The sequence below is a fragment of the Eschrichtius robustus genome, chromosome 8 (assembly GCF_028021215.1).
Source record: "Eschrichtius robustus isolate mEscRob2 chromosome 8, mEscRob2.pri, whole genome shotgun sequence".
Taxonomy (NCBI): domain Eukaryota; kingdom Metazoa; phylum Chordata; class Mammalia; order Artiodactyla; family Eschrichtiidae; genus Eschrichtius; species Eschrichtius robustus.
In genome coordinates this window covers 123,719,670-123,737,458 of record NC_090831.1, presented here as the reverse complement: position 1 = coordinate 123,737,458, position 17,789 = coordinate 123,719,670, and the positions used below count along the sequence as shown (strand labels likewise).

At 44.0% G+C, this 17,789-nt stretch overlaps 1 protein-coding gene across 13 annotated transcripts in view; it reads right to left on the bottom strand.

Annotated features, from left to right (window-relative positions):
* Positions 1 to 17,789, bottom strand: part of ZNF862 (zinc finger protein 862) — a 35,418-nt gene that overhangs the window by 10,202 nt on the left and 7,427 nt on the right. For 4 of the 13 annotated variants that reach the window (XM_068549651.1, XM_068549649.1, XM_068549652.1 and 1 more), the window contains 6 exons: positions 17,196 to 17,247; positions 16,323 to 16,562; positions 16,051 to 16,162; positions 14,735 to 14,839; positions 12,531 to 13,228; positions 10,929 to 11,085 (listed from right to left, as the gene is read on the bottom strand). In XM_068549651.1, the coding sequence (XP_068405752.1) occupies positions 10,929 to 11,085; positions 12,531 to 13,228; positions 14,735 to 14,839; positions 16,051 to 16,162; positions 16,323 to 16,397 (1,147 nt within the window). In that variant the 5' untranslated portion in view covers positions 16,398 to 16,562; positions 17,196 to 17,247. Of the gene's footprint in view, positions 1 to 10,928; positions 11,086 to 12,530; positions 13,229 to 13,708; positions 14,156 to 14,734; positions 14,840 to 16,050; positions 16,163 to 16,322; positions 16,563 to 17,195; positions 17,248 to 17,789 lie in introns of those variants that run through there. The other 9 variants (XM_068549656.1, XM_068549658.1, XM_068549655.1 and 6 more) reach the window with 8 other exon arrangements.

Here is a 17,789-nt window from a genome sequence, read left to right as displayed (position 1 = left end):
GGGCATTTTCAGATATACAGAGTCTTTAAAAAATTTTCTCCCATGAACGCTTTCTTAGGAAGTTACTGAAGGATGTGCTCCAACAAAATGAAGACATAAACCGAAAAGAAGCAATAGATCCAGGAAATAGGAGAGAGATGAAGTAAAGTCTAAGCCCACAGCTGTGCAGCAGTCCTAAAGTATAACTAGTTTAGATAGAGCAGAGGAATGGAAGACCCCTGACAGTTTCCAGAAAAAAAAGTGAAACCAATAGGTCACAGGATGTTTGATCATGTGGAAAAGACTCTTCAAAGGAGTTATATAATTCCATGGAGAGTTTGACAAGAATTGGTGATAGTACAGAAAACTAGCAAAGTAAAAAAATAAAAAATTTCAATTCCTGGGGGGGAAAATGTCCTACAACAAAGGAAACATCATCATAATATGTCACTTTGATTAGAAGTAAATAATACATAATCATAATTAGGCAAATACTTTACATTGAATTAACCAAAAAAGTATGATATACCTGTTCTGAGAGGATGGAGGGAAGAGAAGTGGGGGCCTGGGGTGATGTAAGAGGGCCATATCTTCGTCCTCCACAGTAGGAATCAATAGATAATATCTAAAATCAATAAATCAGGAATAGCAATAAACATATGCAACAGGATATTAAAGTGTGATTCTGTCTGCCTGTTTTGGCTGAAGGCTCTCCGAAAACAGGAGCCAACTCTCCCCCATTCCAAAGCTAGACCACCGAAGCCAACTTGGAAAGAGTGGCTGAAACACTGGGCTGTAACCCAAGCACTTGCCACTAAGAGGGAGTCAAAGCACTGGGAGGGAGGAGGTCAGGAAGCTGGATATTAGAGATGCTTGGAAAGAGCTGTCAAGTGTACTGTGAGCCCTCCACACTACCACGGGGAGGGGTGGGGTGGACTGGGCTTTCCTCTGACCTTAAGCCTAATGGGAATGACATCCTGACCTGTACTTCCTGGAGCTGTGGGGCTGCTCAGGAATCCAGGCCTGGAAAAGACTAAAGGCATAAACTGACCGACGGTTCCTTGGTGGTGGCCATGTTGGGAAGAGCCTACATTCACAGGGCTTGTCAGAGCAAAGGAAATGTAAGTGTTTTCCATGGTCCAGATGTGGGCCTCGGAGGGAAAGAGAAGAGGCCCAGAGCCACTTAAAGGGACTGCCCCTGTCTGCCTATTGGTGATGCCCCCCCTAAGGAGCCCATATGGGGCAGACTGCCAAAGCAGTCATTACCCACTGTAGTGAGAGATCTCCAGTAACGGGGGTTTGGGGGAGTGCAGAACCCACAAACACACTTGGAGAATCAGCTTTCAATTATCCCAGCTACACGTAACTGGTATCAGATTACATGGAGGTAATTCTTGTACCTCTCCTCCCCACCTACACACCACCATTCCCAGCCAGGATGCAGCAGAAGTCCTGGAACAAGCTGGGGGGTAGGAGGAGAACTTCTTTCTTCCTATCACAAGATTCCGGATTCTAGACCTAAAGCAGGTTGAGGTGGGAGAGGCAAGAAACTTCAGCTTTAAATGAAGTCCAGATTTTTAACCACTACACAAGGACTGGACTTTTGTTTCCTAATATTTTTTTTTTGGTCAATTTTTGATATCATTTAAAACCTATAGAAAAGTTTTAATAATAAAACAAGGAACGCCAATCATTTGCATTTTGTTCCATTTGCTTTATCATGCCCATGTGCCCTCTCTCCCTCCTTTTCCTCTCTATATATGTATAATATATAAATACATATATATGTATATGTGCAGGCTGCACACTGGAGTTACCTGGGAAGCTTTAAAATATATAAGTAATATATATATATATATAATATTTTTCTGGACCATTTGAGGCTAAAGTTATCCCTTTATCCCTAAATACTTCTGTGTGTATTACTCAAGAAAAAAGACATTCTCTTATCGGGTTTGCAAAATTCTAACACGAGCTCCATGACCCCAACCCTTGCCTAATCCCTGCCCCTTGGAGTGTGACTGAAATGAGTGTGAACTGATATCACACCCGTAATTACATTACATAGCAAAAGATATGTTGTTTGGGTGACTTAATGTAATCACACTAGCCGCTTAAAAGCAGAGGAAGTCAGAGAATCAAAACACCAAAAAATTGGATGGAGAAGGCCATGTGGAAAGGACCTGGGAGCAGGCCCTAGGAGCTGAGAATGGTCGGCAGCCAGAAAGAAAACAGGGACCTCAGTCCTACAACCACAAGGAACTTGATTCTGCCAACAACTCAACAACCCAGTGATTCTTCCCAGAGCCTCCTGATAAGAGGCCAGTCTGGCACACTTAATTTCAGCCATGTTAGACCCTAAGCAAAGAACCCAGCTAAGCCCACCTGGACTTCTGAACTCCAGAACTGTGAGATAATAAATGGGTGTTTTCTAGCCACTAAATTTGTGATAATTTGTTATGTGGCAACTGAAAACTAATATGTCTTATATAGTCAAAGTATAATGATCAAAATCAGAAAATTTAACATTGATATAACACTATAATTTAATCCACCATACTGCTTTCCACAGTGACTTACCATTTTATATTCCCACCAACAGGGCATAAAGGTTCTATCCTCAGCAATAGTTGTTGTTTTCTACTTTTTTGATAGTAGGCATCCTTATGGGTGTGAGGTGGTATCTTATTGTAGTATTGATTTACGTTTCCCTAATGATTGTGATATTGAGTATCTTTTCATATGCTTATTGGCCATTTGTACATCTTCTTTGAAGAAATGTCTATTCAAGTCCTTTGTACATTTTTTAATCAGGTTTGTTTTTTTTTTTTTAAATAAATTTATTTATTTATTTATTTATTTATTTATTTTTGGCTGTGTTGGGTCTTCGTTTCTGTGCAAGGGCTTTCTCTAGTTGTGGCGAGCAGGGGCCACTCTTCATCGCGGTGCACGGGCCTTTCACTGTCGCAGCCTCTCTTGTTGCAGAGCACAGGCTCCAGACGCGCAGGCTCAGTAGTTGTGGCTCACGGGCCTAGTTGCTCTGCGGCATGTGGGATCTTCCCATACCAGGGCTCGAACCCGTGTCCCCTGCATTGGCAGGCAGATTCTCAACCACTGCACCACCAGGGAAGCCCTTTAATCAGGTTTTTTGTTGGTGCTGAGTTTTAGCAGTTCTTTATATATTCTGGATAGTAATCCCTTATCTGATATATGATTTGCAAATACTTTCTCCCATTCTGTATGTTGCCTTTTTATTATATTTATACGTATGTCTTTTGATGCACAAAATTTTACAATTTTCATGAAGCCCAACTTGTCTATTTCTTCCTTTCTTGCCTGTGCCTCTTTGTCCATCTAGCTAAAGGTTTGTCAATTTTGTTGATCTTTTCAAAGAACCAACTTTTGGTTCCATTGATTTTTCTCTAGTTTTTCTATTCTCTATTTATCTCTCCTCTCATCTTTATCATTTCCTTCCTTCTGCTAGCTTTGGGTTTAGTTTATTCTTCTTTTTCTAGTTCCTTAAATTGTAAAGTTAAGTTGTTGATTTGAGATCTTCCTTGTTTTTTTTTTTTAGTAAATTTATTTATTTTTATTTATTTATTATTTTTGGCTGTGTTGGGTCTTCATTGCTGCATGCGGGCTTTCCCTAGTTGATTCACTTCTCTCTTGCTGCTTCCAAGATTCTGTCTTTGTTTTTGAAATTCTGATTATAGTGTGTCTCAGTGTGGGTGGCTGAATTCATCTTACCTGGAGTTTGTTGAGCTTCTTGGATGTTTATATTCATGTCTTTGATTAAATTTGTAGAGATTTTAGCCATTATGTCTTTCCCTTTCTCTCTCTCTTTTCCCTCTGGGACTCCCACAATGTGTATGCTGGTCCACTTGATGGTTTCCCGCATGTCCCTTGGGCTCTGTTCACTTTTCTTTGACCTTTTTTGTTTCTGTTTCACAGGCTCCATAACTTCCATTGTCCTATCTTCAAGCCTGCTGATTCTTTATTCTGCCTGCTCAAATGTTTTTGTATTCCTCTAGTTAATTTTTCATTTCAGTTATTGTAGTTTTCAGCTCTCAGTCTTCTTTCTAGATCCTTCTTAGGTTTTCTCTCTTTATTTATATTTCCATTTTATTCATACATTGCTGTCTTGACTTTCTCCACATCTTCCTAAATTTCTTTGAGCATTTTTAAGACAGTTGTTTTAAAGTATTTATCTAGTATACCTGCCATCAGGTCTTCTTCAGGGACAGTTTTTATTGATTTAGTTTCTTCCTTTGAATGGGTCATACTCTCCTATTTCTTTGTGTGCCTGTGATTTTTTGTTGAACACTGGATATTTGAATCTAATAATGTGGTAACTCTGGAAATCAGATTCTCCCCGATCCCCAAGGTTTGCTGTTTTTATTGTTTTCGATTATTGTTATTATTTTAAAATTTTTAATCATTATAGGCTATCTCTATGCCAAGGATCAGCCTGAGGTGTAAACTTAAAGTCTTCTCAGGTCTTTTGGAGTCTTTCCCTGGGTATGCAAAATCACTTTCTAATTTTCCTCCTATATGTTTTTGAATGTCCTAGTCTTTAATGTCTGGTTTTCAAAAGAGGGAAAAGAGGAAAATTAAGAGGAGGGGGAGGAACTTGCAAAAATGGGGGAGGTGCAACAACACTGGCTGCTTACTTCTTTGTCTGCACCTCTGTGATGAGAAGCAGCAATCGGTGATCAGAGCACCGATCCCTGATACTTATAGGATGGCATCCTTTTTGCCCACCCTAATTCCTGCAATCTTTGTGCAAGCCGCTCCAGGACCATGGCACAGCTGCCTGTACCGTGGTAGGGGTGGGAGATGTGCAGCTGCTAATGTGCTAAGAGCTGAAATTGACCAAACTTAACCACAATTTACTTTCCAACTCTTCTCCTGTAAGTTGCAAGCCTTTGACAGATTTCAGAGTTCCAAAATAGTTACATCAGATAGATTCTACCAGTGCAATTGTTGTCTGTGTGAGAAGACAGATCCCTGGTGTTCCACCATCTTCCCAGAGTCCTCCTCCTAATCAGGACATTTTTGAAGGGTACTGTACTAGACATTTTATTAATTGAAATTAGATCATTAATGTGACTAAAAAGTGACTGGAGGACTTTCTGTTTACCTGAGTGTGACAAGTCATGTGCCCTGCCCCAGGTTTCACCCTGTAAAGAGAAACCAAAATGGAGGCCACAATTTGAACAGACCCCTGGACCAAACACTCATAATCACATAACCAAATCTTAAGCTGTCCTGATTTCCTCAAAATGCTGACTCTGGTCTTAAACAAAATTTAAGTTTCCTTCATGTCAGTGTGACCTTACAGCTTCCAAGCCAATCAGCTACACACAAGAAAAGGTACACAGTGCTACAACCCTAAAGAGAATATAATCACAATTAAAAAACAATGTACTTCTTCATTCATGCTTTACAAATTGAGCTTTAACTGCTGAGAGCCAAGTTTTTAACCACTTTGGGTTTGAAGTCTCCCAGTTCATGAACAGTTTGTTTTTCGCTCAATAAAATATTCATATCAAGTAAAGCTCTTTGAATTTTCTTTTGGCAACCCAAAGGGTGAGAAAGAAAATCCCCAAAGAGCTGATCCAAACAAGTGGTGATGGAAAAGAATGAAGCTGTTTTATGAGTGCATCCTACTGAAGTTCATGCTTTTAAAAATAATGTCTACATGTGTTACTCAGAAACAATGAAACAAGTTACTGGAAGAAACAGCTAAAAAATTTTGGGGAGGAGGACTTGGCAACAGAGAATGGTGGGACAGGGAACCGTCATTTTTTGTTATATGTCTTATGAGAACTACTTTGATTAAAGAAACATAATTATGAAGAAATATTTTTAAAGATTTACTGAAAACATACATGATACTGAGTATCCCTGAATGTGTTTGCCTAAGTTATATTACCCTGGGGATTGGCCACCTTTGATTGCCCCTAGCACCACCACACTGGCCCCAGAAGTGCTGTACCCCAATCACACCTCTCTGAAGCTATGGCTGAAATGTTGCCAGAAACATTTTCTTTTTGTTCTCTTCAGAACAAGTGAAACAGAAGGGAATTTTCAAACAGATTTTCCTATGTCTTAGTAATGGAAAAGTGACTAAGGAGACATAACTATAGCACGGGCATACACACACACACACACACACACGCACACACACACACTCCACAAAAGCCCATAAAAATGGCTTGGCCTACAAAGACAGATTCTGATCCTTCCAGGCTAATTCCAGCCCAAGGTTGGCAGGCCTGCCAACGAATCAGTCTGGAGACAGCCACTCTGGCACCTTGCCTTGGTTCTTCTCTCTCTAGCTCAGCACGGCCCCCACTTGGAGGCCGTATATGGCCCACCATACAGCAGCTGGCATCCTAGACATCATATGAGCCATTCTAACTCCTGCTCATCTCATTGAGGGCTCTCCCGCTTAGTTTTGCTTTCCACTTAGTGACATGACTTCTTCCCCCAGCTATGTGAGGTCTAGCTGTAGTTGATGACCTCACATGGAGAAAAGACACTGCCCACCTGAAGTGAGTGACCTGCCACTCAGCATATGATGACACCTTTCCTAGTAAAAATGAGGGTTACCACATAGTCCCTATATTGGCTTTTCTGTTTCTGTTACTGACAAATATTAGTTTCTTAACAGTGGAATGTAACTGAGTTTTCTTTTTTTGCAGGGGAAGCAAGAGACATCACCAAATATGGCCCAAGTTTGAAACCAGAATTTAAAGTACAGAAATAAAAGAACAGTTGGAACTCTACAGAGTGATAAATAGTTCTAAGCAAAAGCAAGTCCACAAAAGTAGAGGTTGACACAGGAAAGCATTAAAAACAACATAAACCTCTTCTTTTCTCCATAATCAAAGTGACTGTCCTCTGCAAGTTCAGTCCTATTGAGAAGAGAGCTGGTGAGGCCAAGGAGGCTGTTGACAGGTGAGTGGACCTAACCTGGAAACTACCATCAGTTGAAAAGCTTTAGTCGACGCAATTTAACTGCCACACAACCGACAAATTAATATTAAATTTGACTGCATCAAATTGAGACTGTCTTTTTAAAAACAGGTACAATAATTATAAAACCTAAAAGAACAAATCTACTAGTTGTAAATCCTAATAAGAGCAATGGAAGAATTAGCTGGGTTTCCTCAAATGATAAGAGCAAAAGGAAATCAACGGCATGAATGTGCTGCAACGTAGCGTGATGACCACCAGACCACAAAGACCCATGACCTGACTTGAGCTGGGCTGAAGCAACCACAGCCTCTCACCCCAGGGCATCAGCCCCTTTCTGCACTTCAGTTCTCATGGAGGCGGAGGCAAGAGCACTAACAGTGACCTACAGAGATGGTCTGAGACAGCCAGACCAAACTATTAACCCTCTTGCTAGGGGGACTTGGGGATAGGAGTGGAGACTTCTAAAAAATTCTAATACTGCTTGAACTTTTAAATAATCTTATATTATCCTTGGTGCTATTGTTATTTTAATATTAACAACATGATTAGCACAAATCTTGAAACTAAAAGAACTGGAGTCCAATTGGTAATAAACATATACGAGGCAGGAATTTTAGCCGAGTCTAATGCACATGCAATGGGTGGAACAGTAAGAATTTCAGTTTAGCCATTTTCCAGCTAAATGGGTTGGATTCTCAAAGCCGTTGGGCTGTTTTCTCACCTGAAAATACTACTACTACCTGCTTTACAGGTTTGGTTTAAGGATTAGAGAGCAGATATGCAAGACACTCAACATAGCCTTTGGTAGGTGTTCAGTCAACAGCAAAAGCGCCTATTATTATTTCCAGACATAAGAATAAAAGAAAACATAAAGGCTTCCTGTAACACCCAATATAAGCAGATCACAGTACTTCAATTAAAAGATAATAAACGTTAAAAATGGATGAGAGTGGACTTCCCTGGTGTTCCAGTGGTTAAGAATCCGCCTTCCAATGCAGGGGATGCAGGTTCGATCCCTGGTCGGGGAACTAAGATCCCACGTACCGTGGGGCAACTAAGCCCGTGCACCTCAACTACTGAGCCCATGCGCCACAACTAGAGAGCCCGCGTGCCACAACTACAGAGCCCACGTGCTCTGGAGCCTGCGGCCACAACTAGAGGGCCCACACACTGCAACTACTGAGCCCACGTGCTCTGGAGCCCATGCACCACAACTAGAGAGCCTGTGAGCTGCAACTACTGAGCCCATGCGCCACAACTAGAAAACCCGCGTGCCGCGACTGCAGGTAGCCCACGCACTCTGGAGCCCGCAGCCACGACTAGAGAGCCCACACACTGCAACTACTGAGCCCGCATGCTCTGGAGCCCATGCGCCACAACTAGAGAGCCTGTGAGCTGCAACTACTGAGTCCATGCGCCACAACTAGAAAGCCCACGTGCCGCGACTACAGGTAGCCCACACACTTTAGAGCCCGCAGCCACGACTAGAGAGCCCACACACTGCAACTACTGAGCCTGTGCGCTGCAACTACTGAGCTTGCGCCGCCACAATTAGAGAGAAGCCTGTGTGCTGTAACGAAGAGCTCGCCAGCCACAACGAAAGACCCACGTGCTGCAACTAAGACCCGATGCAGCCAAAATAAATAAATAAATAAATAGGAAGGAAATTTTAAAAAAAACCAAAACAAAACAAAAAAAAGATATAAAAAAATGGATGGGAGATTTTTTTTTTCAAAGGCTAATAGAACTTTTCTTGGCTGCAAGAATTATGATGAGGTTTTCTTTTTCAAAAATTGAGTTCACTCCAAAGAGAAGTTCTATTTACAAAAAAGAATTAAAAGATAATGCCAAATAATATTAGGTTTTCAATTTTTAAAATACTTGTCACAGGAGGATAAAGTATTGGAGGAAGAAAACCTTGTCAAAGCAAAAATAATAATTAGACAGGTCCACTATATTTCAACACTGTTTTACATCCCAATTATCAGCTTGAGGCCCTTTAAAAGGTTATTTTTAAACATACAAATCATTTATGTTTGGCCCCAGTTATATCCTCAAGGCTCCTTAAAATGCCTTTATATCTCAAGCATGAAAAATCATCTCAACTGGAGGACAGTTAAAGGATAAAAGCTGGAGACCTAATTAAAGTAGAGAAGGACTCACACACATGCAATTCCGTTTCTAGACCCCTGTACCCATTTTAATTCCACAGACAACTGAAGAGGACAGCCCCATCCTCTATAAAGCCTTCCCTGATTCCTGCCCTCAACCCTCAAGCAAAATTAATTACCCTCCCCGTGATTATACTTATTGTATACAACGCTTCCATACAACGCTTAACTGAGGCTGAACTGTCCCTTAATTTCCCCAGTTAGTTAAGATTTCCCCACTTCCTAACATACAGAAGTTAAAAAGAAAATGCTGCTGTCTGGCTGAACAATCCAAGTCAGGCCCAGGTTGTGGGAGACACACTGTTACACCACTGGTCACCCACCACTTTCCCCATGACTTTCCACAGGGGTCCAAAGGGCAAAGGGCATCACTGCTGCTCACTCCTTCAAAGGAAAACCAACTTCTTGTAAGTGGGTATGTATTTCTTAAAAGCGAATTTCCCTCTCGCTCTCTCTTTTTATTTTTATTTATTTATTTATTTTTGGCTGTGCCGCATGGCATGTGTGATCCTAGTTCCCCAGCCAGGGAGCAAAGCCGGGTCCCCCGTGTGGGAAGTGTGGCGTCTTAACCACTGGACCGCCAGGGAAGCCCCTCCCTCTCTTTTAAACACTGTCGGTGGTAGTGATGCTCTTTGAAGGTGCACTTGGTACAAGTGCCCTGGCCCAGAACACGCTTACAGCACCTCTCCTCATAAAAGAAACAATTTTTCACAGCCTTTCTGAATGTCTGGGGAGCCATTTAAAAATTGTGAACAGTGATAAAAACAAGTAGTATATAGGTCAAGTATGTTCAGAAAATAATCCATATCTCAGCTGCACATGAAAGGGCAGTGTGTAAGCTGGGGATATGACATCAGGTAAGCCACAAATACCCCAATTTCTCATTCTGTAGAAGTCACGATACAGGTCGCTGTCGGAATTCCTAAGTTATGTACAGCAGCCTGTTCTGCAAGGTTTCTGTTACAATATATGCTAGTAAAGCAATAATAACTAACAGCTGTATAAGATGAAAAGTTGTCTTTTTGGTGCCACATGAAAATCCTGGGTGTCTGATGGAAAAAGGAGGTAAAGACAAGAACAGAAGCAGACGCAGGAGAGGAGCCTCTTCTGGGAAGGTAATGAACAGCACATGCTGTTCTTCATTCTCCAGTGCCTATAACCTAGTGACACCCAGGCCGAGACCGCCCGCCATGCTGGCCCCTGATGAAGCAGCCCTGGCACAAAGTAGAGGGCGGAATCCAGGAATCCTCCCGGAGGCCCTTTCTCGCCTCCCTGCCTTTGCTCACGCTGTCCCCACCTCTGACACGTCTAGGTGCCCGTCCCTGTGCACCTGGTTTTCAACTCAGTTAAAATATTTCATACTCTGTAAAGACTGTCCTTATCCCTCCCTCGGATGCCTGGCCAAATTAAGTCACTCTTTTCAGCAGCCCCAGGACACTTTTCCTGAATCTCTAATGGAGCTGGTGTTATTTCATAGTTTCTTATTAAAGTGTCTGTCTCTCCCCCAAACCTGCCAGTCCCTTGAAAGCAGAGACCGTGACTTGTTCACATCCATCCAGCACGTAGTAGGTACTAATAATGTTTGGTGGAAGATGGATGATGGACGGGTGGATGAAGAGGAGATAAAGCACAGTATCCCAAAGCAGGGAGAGTTCTGAGATGCAAAGATACAATCACTCTCTGCCTATGCACAGTGAGAGGGCAGAAATGGGAAGACGGTTACAAGCCACAGCTGCCCTCATGGGTTCCCATGTCAAGTGATGGTGGCAAACAAAGGTCTACACGGATCTTTACCCAGGGATGCCAACAGCTCATAATTCGTCCGCATCACGTCTCTGTACAGCTCCTTCTGCCGCTTGTCTAGCGCGCCCCACTCCTCCCGGGTGAAATACACCGCCACATCCTCAAACACCACGGGAACCTCCTCAAACAGCCCCTCTTCAGAAGGATCCTGCAACAAAGAGTAGCAGTCACTCAATGCTCCTCTCACGTCGGACACCCAGCGTGATACCTCCGGGGTCCTGCTCAAGGCCTGTTTCTCCTGGGAAGCCTGCCAAGAGGCCCTGATGCGCTCTGAGGAACTCATTTATCCACCGAAAGTCAAAGAAGCAAATGTGTGTGGCCCAGAATTAGCAGGTAAAAACCAAATGAACCTCAGTGCTATTCTAGAAGGAAGGCATGATCCTTCCTCTTCTTTCCTGGCAGGAAAGGAAAATGCACTGAGGAACAGGGGTCTTGCAGAGCCTCATGGCTGCACCCTGTCCTTTTCAGCCCCAAGGGGCGCCTTCTACTCACCCATGACTGCAAAGGTAGCCAGCTGCCTCTAGAAGCCCCTGCTAAGGTTCCCCACCAGGATGGGAAGGAAGAAGCAGTAAAAAAGAACTAAAGATGCTCATATTCAGTGACTAGGTTAACACACACTTTACTGCTGAAGGAATTCAGATTATAAAAGGTTAGACCTGTTTATTAGCGTCTAATACTAAAAACTAGAAGGAACATGAACATGAAGGGAAGTAAGCTTTGTCACTTTTCTGGATTCCATAAAAATTCGAGCTTACTAACTTTACGTATGATGTTAGGCACGAGGAACATCTGAGCTCTTCTCATTGGAATACTAGAGGGGTTGCTCAGAATGATTTGTAGCAAAATCCCGCTTACATGGAAGAGTTGAGAAAAGGGGCCTGATCTGGTTACTCAAAGATTCCAATTAATACAGTTTCCTTGCAGGCCAATTTTCCAAATTAGAAAATAAACCTATTTTATTTTACAAAATAAACCTGAGGTGAGAACTAGAGTCTTTGAGGGTCCACCAGAGCTGCAGGGGGTAGAAGGAAAGCACTGGGCTGGCGGTCAAGGGCTCTGGGGGGAGGTCACTGCCACAAGAGCCCTTGTTCTCTGGCGACATTACTCCCCCCTAAGTCTTAGTTGTTCCCCAACAAGATGAGTTTAACTAGGTTTGCTCCACCCACCGCATAGCAGCATTAAAAACATTATATAAAAGAACACGTCTGAAGAAACTTTGCAATGTTTAAAAGTGCTACATGATTTCGAAGTTAACGTTGAAAAAAATGTTTTACATTGATTATTTAAGAGCTCTGTGGCAGTTTTGTGGCTGTGGATTATTTCTTGAGTTCTGTGGTCGTTCTGGATTCTGGATAAAGATTACCGTTCTGAATTTAGGTGTTCTCTTTATGTCAGAAGTTAGAATATTCTGGTCCACTAAGTATGTTTTGTTATCTGCCAAAAGGAGATGATGATAGTACGGCTGTTGCCATAAATCAAGGAGATAACACGTGTAAAGCACTTAAAGCAACACCTAGCACATTATAAGCGTGTCAGCTTATGGTAACATTGTACAGAATCCTGCCCCTCGAGCAATCATTCTAAACATATTACCTGGCCACGGGGCTCAGCAGAGTCATTATACAAAATGCTAACGTCTGAGGAGCCGCGGATGTCATCAGCAATTTCTTTTTGCCTGAAATCAGGAACGCAGTCTAGGTACAATGCAGGAATTGCTCCACTCCCTCCAGGGTCCTCCAGGGCAGCTCTTGAGCTGGGCAGGAGCTGGGCCATGTTATCATAGACCCCTAGAGGCCCTGGGGGGTAAAATATGGGATAATCTGCAGTGAAGAGGTGCCCTGGACTGGCCGGTACCTCTCTAGACACATCGTGGATGCTCCGGAAACGGGCTGCCCAGCTGGGGTCCCAAGCTGCCAAGGCCTTGACACAGAGCACATGGGCCTTGCTCTTGGCGTGGTATTTGAGAGTCTCCACCTTGAACGGTCCTGTGTAACCTTCTATTAATCTTGACCGTTTGTCTCTGACGGATGGGTACTCCCGGCAAGCAGAGCAAAAGAGAGCCGTCCGCTCCTCATTCATGACCAACCACGGGAACTGCGCAAACCACGACTTCTGGATGGACCGGGGTCTCAACGGTTTTCTGCTTCTTCCTGTGCAGTCTCCCTGGATGCTGCCACTCTCTGAGCTGAAATGGGAAGGACAGGCTTTCTTCTGAGGAGGCAGGTAGAGTCCAGCTTCTCTGGCGGGACTTTGCATGTCCATTTCTTCCATGAAGCCCATCTTGTTTTTTCCTTTAGAAAAAAGAAACAAATGGAATTTTCTCTGAAATCCTATAGGTCGAGTCACTGCAACTCACAGAGGTGCTTAGATCCATGGACTATGAAAGCTGGAACCACACCCACAAAGTGACAGCCTGCACCCGTGTTCTCTTCTCTCCAGCCCCCAACCCCCAGGCCCACCTTGCCTAACCCAGAAGAAACCAAATGGGCTTTAAGAAAACAGTTTTTTTTTTAAAATATAAAGGACAGATATACCTGGCCTAAAAGAGATCTCTGTAATTTGATCTCTGCAACCTAAAACAGGGGCACAATCTTCAGGAGAGCAGACTTATTTATGGATAAGAACACTGAACTAAGAGAAGGTAGGGTTAAAAAGGTAATTAAAGCAAACACTGCAACTCCACACTTGGCAGGAATCCCCCTCTTTGGTACCCCTGCCAGACAGGCATCTGCACTTTGCTCACGTACCTTTAGAGCAAGAGAGCAACCTACCTTCCAGGCGGACAGTTTGGTCCCCAGAGTTTTCCTTGAGCTGCAATCCATTTTTGAGTACCTTCCCCTCAGGAGTGCTACTTCAGCCCTCTCTCACACCACAACCCTTCCAAGAAGTGAAAAATCCCATGACGTCACTAAGACTTTTCTTCTTTAAGCTAAACCAGCAGTTTCTTTATTCACTCCTTGGTTGAAATGCAGCTTAGACAACTCTAACTCCTCTGGAGCCATTTATTATGCACCATCAAGTTCAGATGCCCAGCGGGCAAGGACTCAACAGTATTTGCTCCAGGCCAGTGGACCAGTCAGTCTACGAAACTGTAGCCAATCCCGGAAGCACAAAGCTACTAGGAAAGAGTCAACAGGCTCAAAGTTAAGAGCCAAGCACAGGAAAAACAAACCAAAACACATTAGTATCTGTGAAGTCTAGGGCTCCTTGTGGTCCATCTGAAATAAATCACAAGGGAGAGCAAACTTCCGCAATTCGATTCATGGGGGAACTTGTTCCACCTCCCTTTTCTCCTGTAGAAGGGGCTGGGTTAACGCGGTCATCTTACGCAATGACAGAGGCCATCTGGCCTGGCTCTGGGCAAGCCAATCCCTGAACAGGACATGCTTATCAAAGGAGGAAAGCAAACATCAATCCCTAGGATTTAGCAGCCATCTGTTTATTCACCCATTCATTCCATGATTGTCTACTACGCAACTCCGTGCCAGGCATTGTTCTTGGGACTACAGTAGTAAGTAAGACCAAGTCATGCCTTCGTGGAACTTAGAATATATAATTATACATAAACATCTACTCTCAGGTAGAAATAAAATAAAGGGAGATGAGAGTTTGGAGAACGCCATCGGGGGAGGTGCGTATATCTTAGACGGGGTGACAGCTGGGGGAAGAACAGCATTCGTGTGTAATTGGTGGGGAACAGGGAGAGGCAGAGGATGAGACTGGAGCCTTGGGACCCAGCTTCCTGCTCCCTCCCTCCAGCTAAGGACCCCTCCTCCCGGGGGCAGGTCCGCACTCACCTCGGTGGAGGCTCAAGAGATTCCTCTGGCCCTGGACATTGGCTAGCCACGGCTCTGGCCCTCGCTCAAATTTATAGAACAGCTCTGGGTTGGCAATAGTTGGTCCTGAGTCAGGAACAGAGAGAAGCACTATGAGGTCGGATCCAGGTCACACAGGCTAAAAAGGTATGAAAACTATTGGTTCAGAACAGAGGCTCAAACTCAAATGCTGAGCGGGACCAGACAACGATCTGAGGAAACCAGGCAGGGGTGGGAGGCTGTGGATTTGAACCCGGGTGTGGGGTAGCTACTCACGTCCAGGAGGGGCCGCCAGCTGAATACAGGGTCAGCATGGCCAGACCATCCCAGTTTCCAACAGAAGCCAGAAATCATATTTCTATGTGAAACCCCCCCCATGGCAAAATATTGACAACTTATTTAAATATTTTAAAGAAGCCAAAGAAAAGAGATGAAAGAAAGAAAAAAAAAAAGGTGTAGGCCAAATCTGGCCCACAGCTGCTACTCTGTAACTTCTGGTTTAAAAGAATCATCGGTTTTCAAACCATTTTTAGTAGACAGTAAGAGCACAACCCCTCCATCCACAGAGAGCTGAGACTGTTGCCCCCAGAACCCTCAGGGGTCAAGATGAAGAGAAGCAAAGAAAGGCATGGCGGATGGTCATCAAATTGAAATCAGAAAAGAGTACACATGCATGTACACACGATGAAATACAATCCTGTCTGTCCATGGTCTAGGAAGTCTACCCATAGAAGCAGAGAAAGGACATTCAGAAAATAGAAGAGATGAAAACTACCTACATGGGCACCAAGTTTCAAGTTGTTTTATTTCATTGAACCTCTATGACAAGCCTGTGAAGAAAGAAACCAAGGCCTGAAAAGGCTAATGGGCTTGGTCAGTACCATGTGGCAGAGCTGGGACTGAGACCAGATTTCCAGGCTGCAGATCTGATGCTCGTTCCACCACCACCCACCACCTCCAATGTCCTCTGGGCACTGAAACAAAATCCACCCTGCAGTGCCACAGTCCACAGGTGGGGCTTCCCTTCTGGCACGCTGGGATATTCTGAAGCATCCAGGTCCAGCCTGGACATGCCCAATTTCCCCACTTCTCTTGGCTAATTTAAGTGGAAAAGAGAAAGGGTGATGTGTGAATCCGTGTGCAGTTAAGTCAGATATGGGACTGAGTGGATAAATAGTATAAAGATGCCTGGAAAAAAATGGTCGGATTCCAGAAAATTCTCAAGTATGTCATAGTCAGACATGGTTGGGAATGGTGACCTAGATGCAGGCAGTGGGGGAGTGAACAGGAGCCCATACCCAGTGGTGCCACCAGCTCGTCAGAACCACAGATCTCCTCCTGTTGCTGACTCAGCAGCATCCACTCCTCCTGAAGCAAATACACCGTGATGTCATCAAACGTCACAGGAGCCTGCAAGGAAAAATGACACCAGCTAAGCGCCAACTTCCTCCTTAGTCTCCCACACCTGAGCTCACAACCACCTGAGGACACCCCTACTCCGGGAACAGATCAGACTGGGGGAGGGGGCATTATCCATCTACATACAAGACCTACGCCACATCACGCTCACCCCCTGCGTGCAAGTCACAGTGGGAATGAGACCCGTTCTTCTAGGAACAGCCCCACACTGGAACCGAAGTGTCATAACGAAGGCCAGCTCCGGACTCACACTCCTCTCCCTGCATGCTCCTCACCAGCCTGCCCACGGGATCCATTACTTCTCAGCCAGTGCGTCAGCAACAACCAACAGCACTTCTTTTGCAAAATCTTCAACGTGGTAAATCTTCACTTAGGAAGATGCATCTGACTTCTGGAAATAGTCAACCGTCACTGAGAACTATGTCTGTGAATGTGGTCAATTATCAAGACAGGCAAAGCTTTAGAGCTGAGAACTATATTCCATGGGGGCTTATAAAGGACCTCTGTTTCACCAAAAACGGGCAAGGAAATTCAGAAAATGTTTCGGGGAGTTCTGGATTAAGGTGGCAGTTTTTTTTTTTTAAAAAACTCCAAACAAAACACCCTCTAAGGACTTCCCTGGTGGTCCACTGGTTGAGAATCCGTCTTGCGATGCAGGGGACGCCGGTTCGATCCCTGGTCGGGGAGCTAAGATCCCACATGCCGTGCAGCAACTAAGCCCGTGCGCTGCAACTACTGAGCCCGCGCACCACAACCACGCACTGCAACGAAGAGCCCACACACCACAGCGAAAGATCCTGCGTGCCGCAACTAAGACCCGATGCAGCCAATAAATAAATGAATAAATAAATGTTTTTTAAAATTGTTAAAAAAAAACACCCTCTAGGATGGACAACACAACAAGGGGTCAATAACAATACAATTTTGTTAACTGAAAAGCAGATGAAAAAGTAATAACTGAGCAGATCCAAGAAAATCGTACCCTCACCCAGCAGTGGGCAAACGGAGAAACAACCCAACTTACATTGCTAAATCCTCAGAAGACTCAGGATCTGGCAGCCCCAGGAACCTCTGGCCTGGGAGTGAACACAGTGAGGTTAAAATAATAAGAATTTGGGGGAAGCTGTTCGGAACAAATGCCTGCCCAGATCCCCTACACAGGCTCCAAGTTGGCAAGTCCCTCCCTTCCACGTGCTCAGAGCTTCCAGTTAGAATTCTGGTTTTCCACTGTTAAGCGTCAGCAAACAACTGGACTACCAGACATCTGAGGAAAGGCTCTAACAGGTCTGATAGAGATCAAAACAGATAGGAGGCGGCGAGGGGGAGGAGGAACTGAGGAAATGGACGTGGGGCATGGAGAAACATACCTTTAAAAAACAAAACAATCAACAATAGCCTCAGAGAGGTAAGATATTGCAGCCATGAGAAAAGCAGTTATAAAAGAAATAATCAGAAAACAGTCAATCTGTTGCTGTTTACCCTTTTAAATTTCATACCACCAACATTTATCAGCTAGTCAGAGAAATAAAAAAATAAAATAAAACTATCAACAAAAAGTAAATCCCCGAACCCCAAAGAAAAACATCTTGGGAAATAGCATTCTTGGAGTAAGTATAAG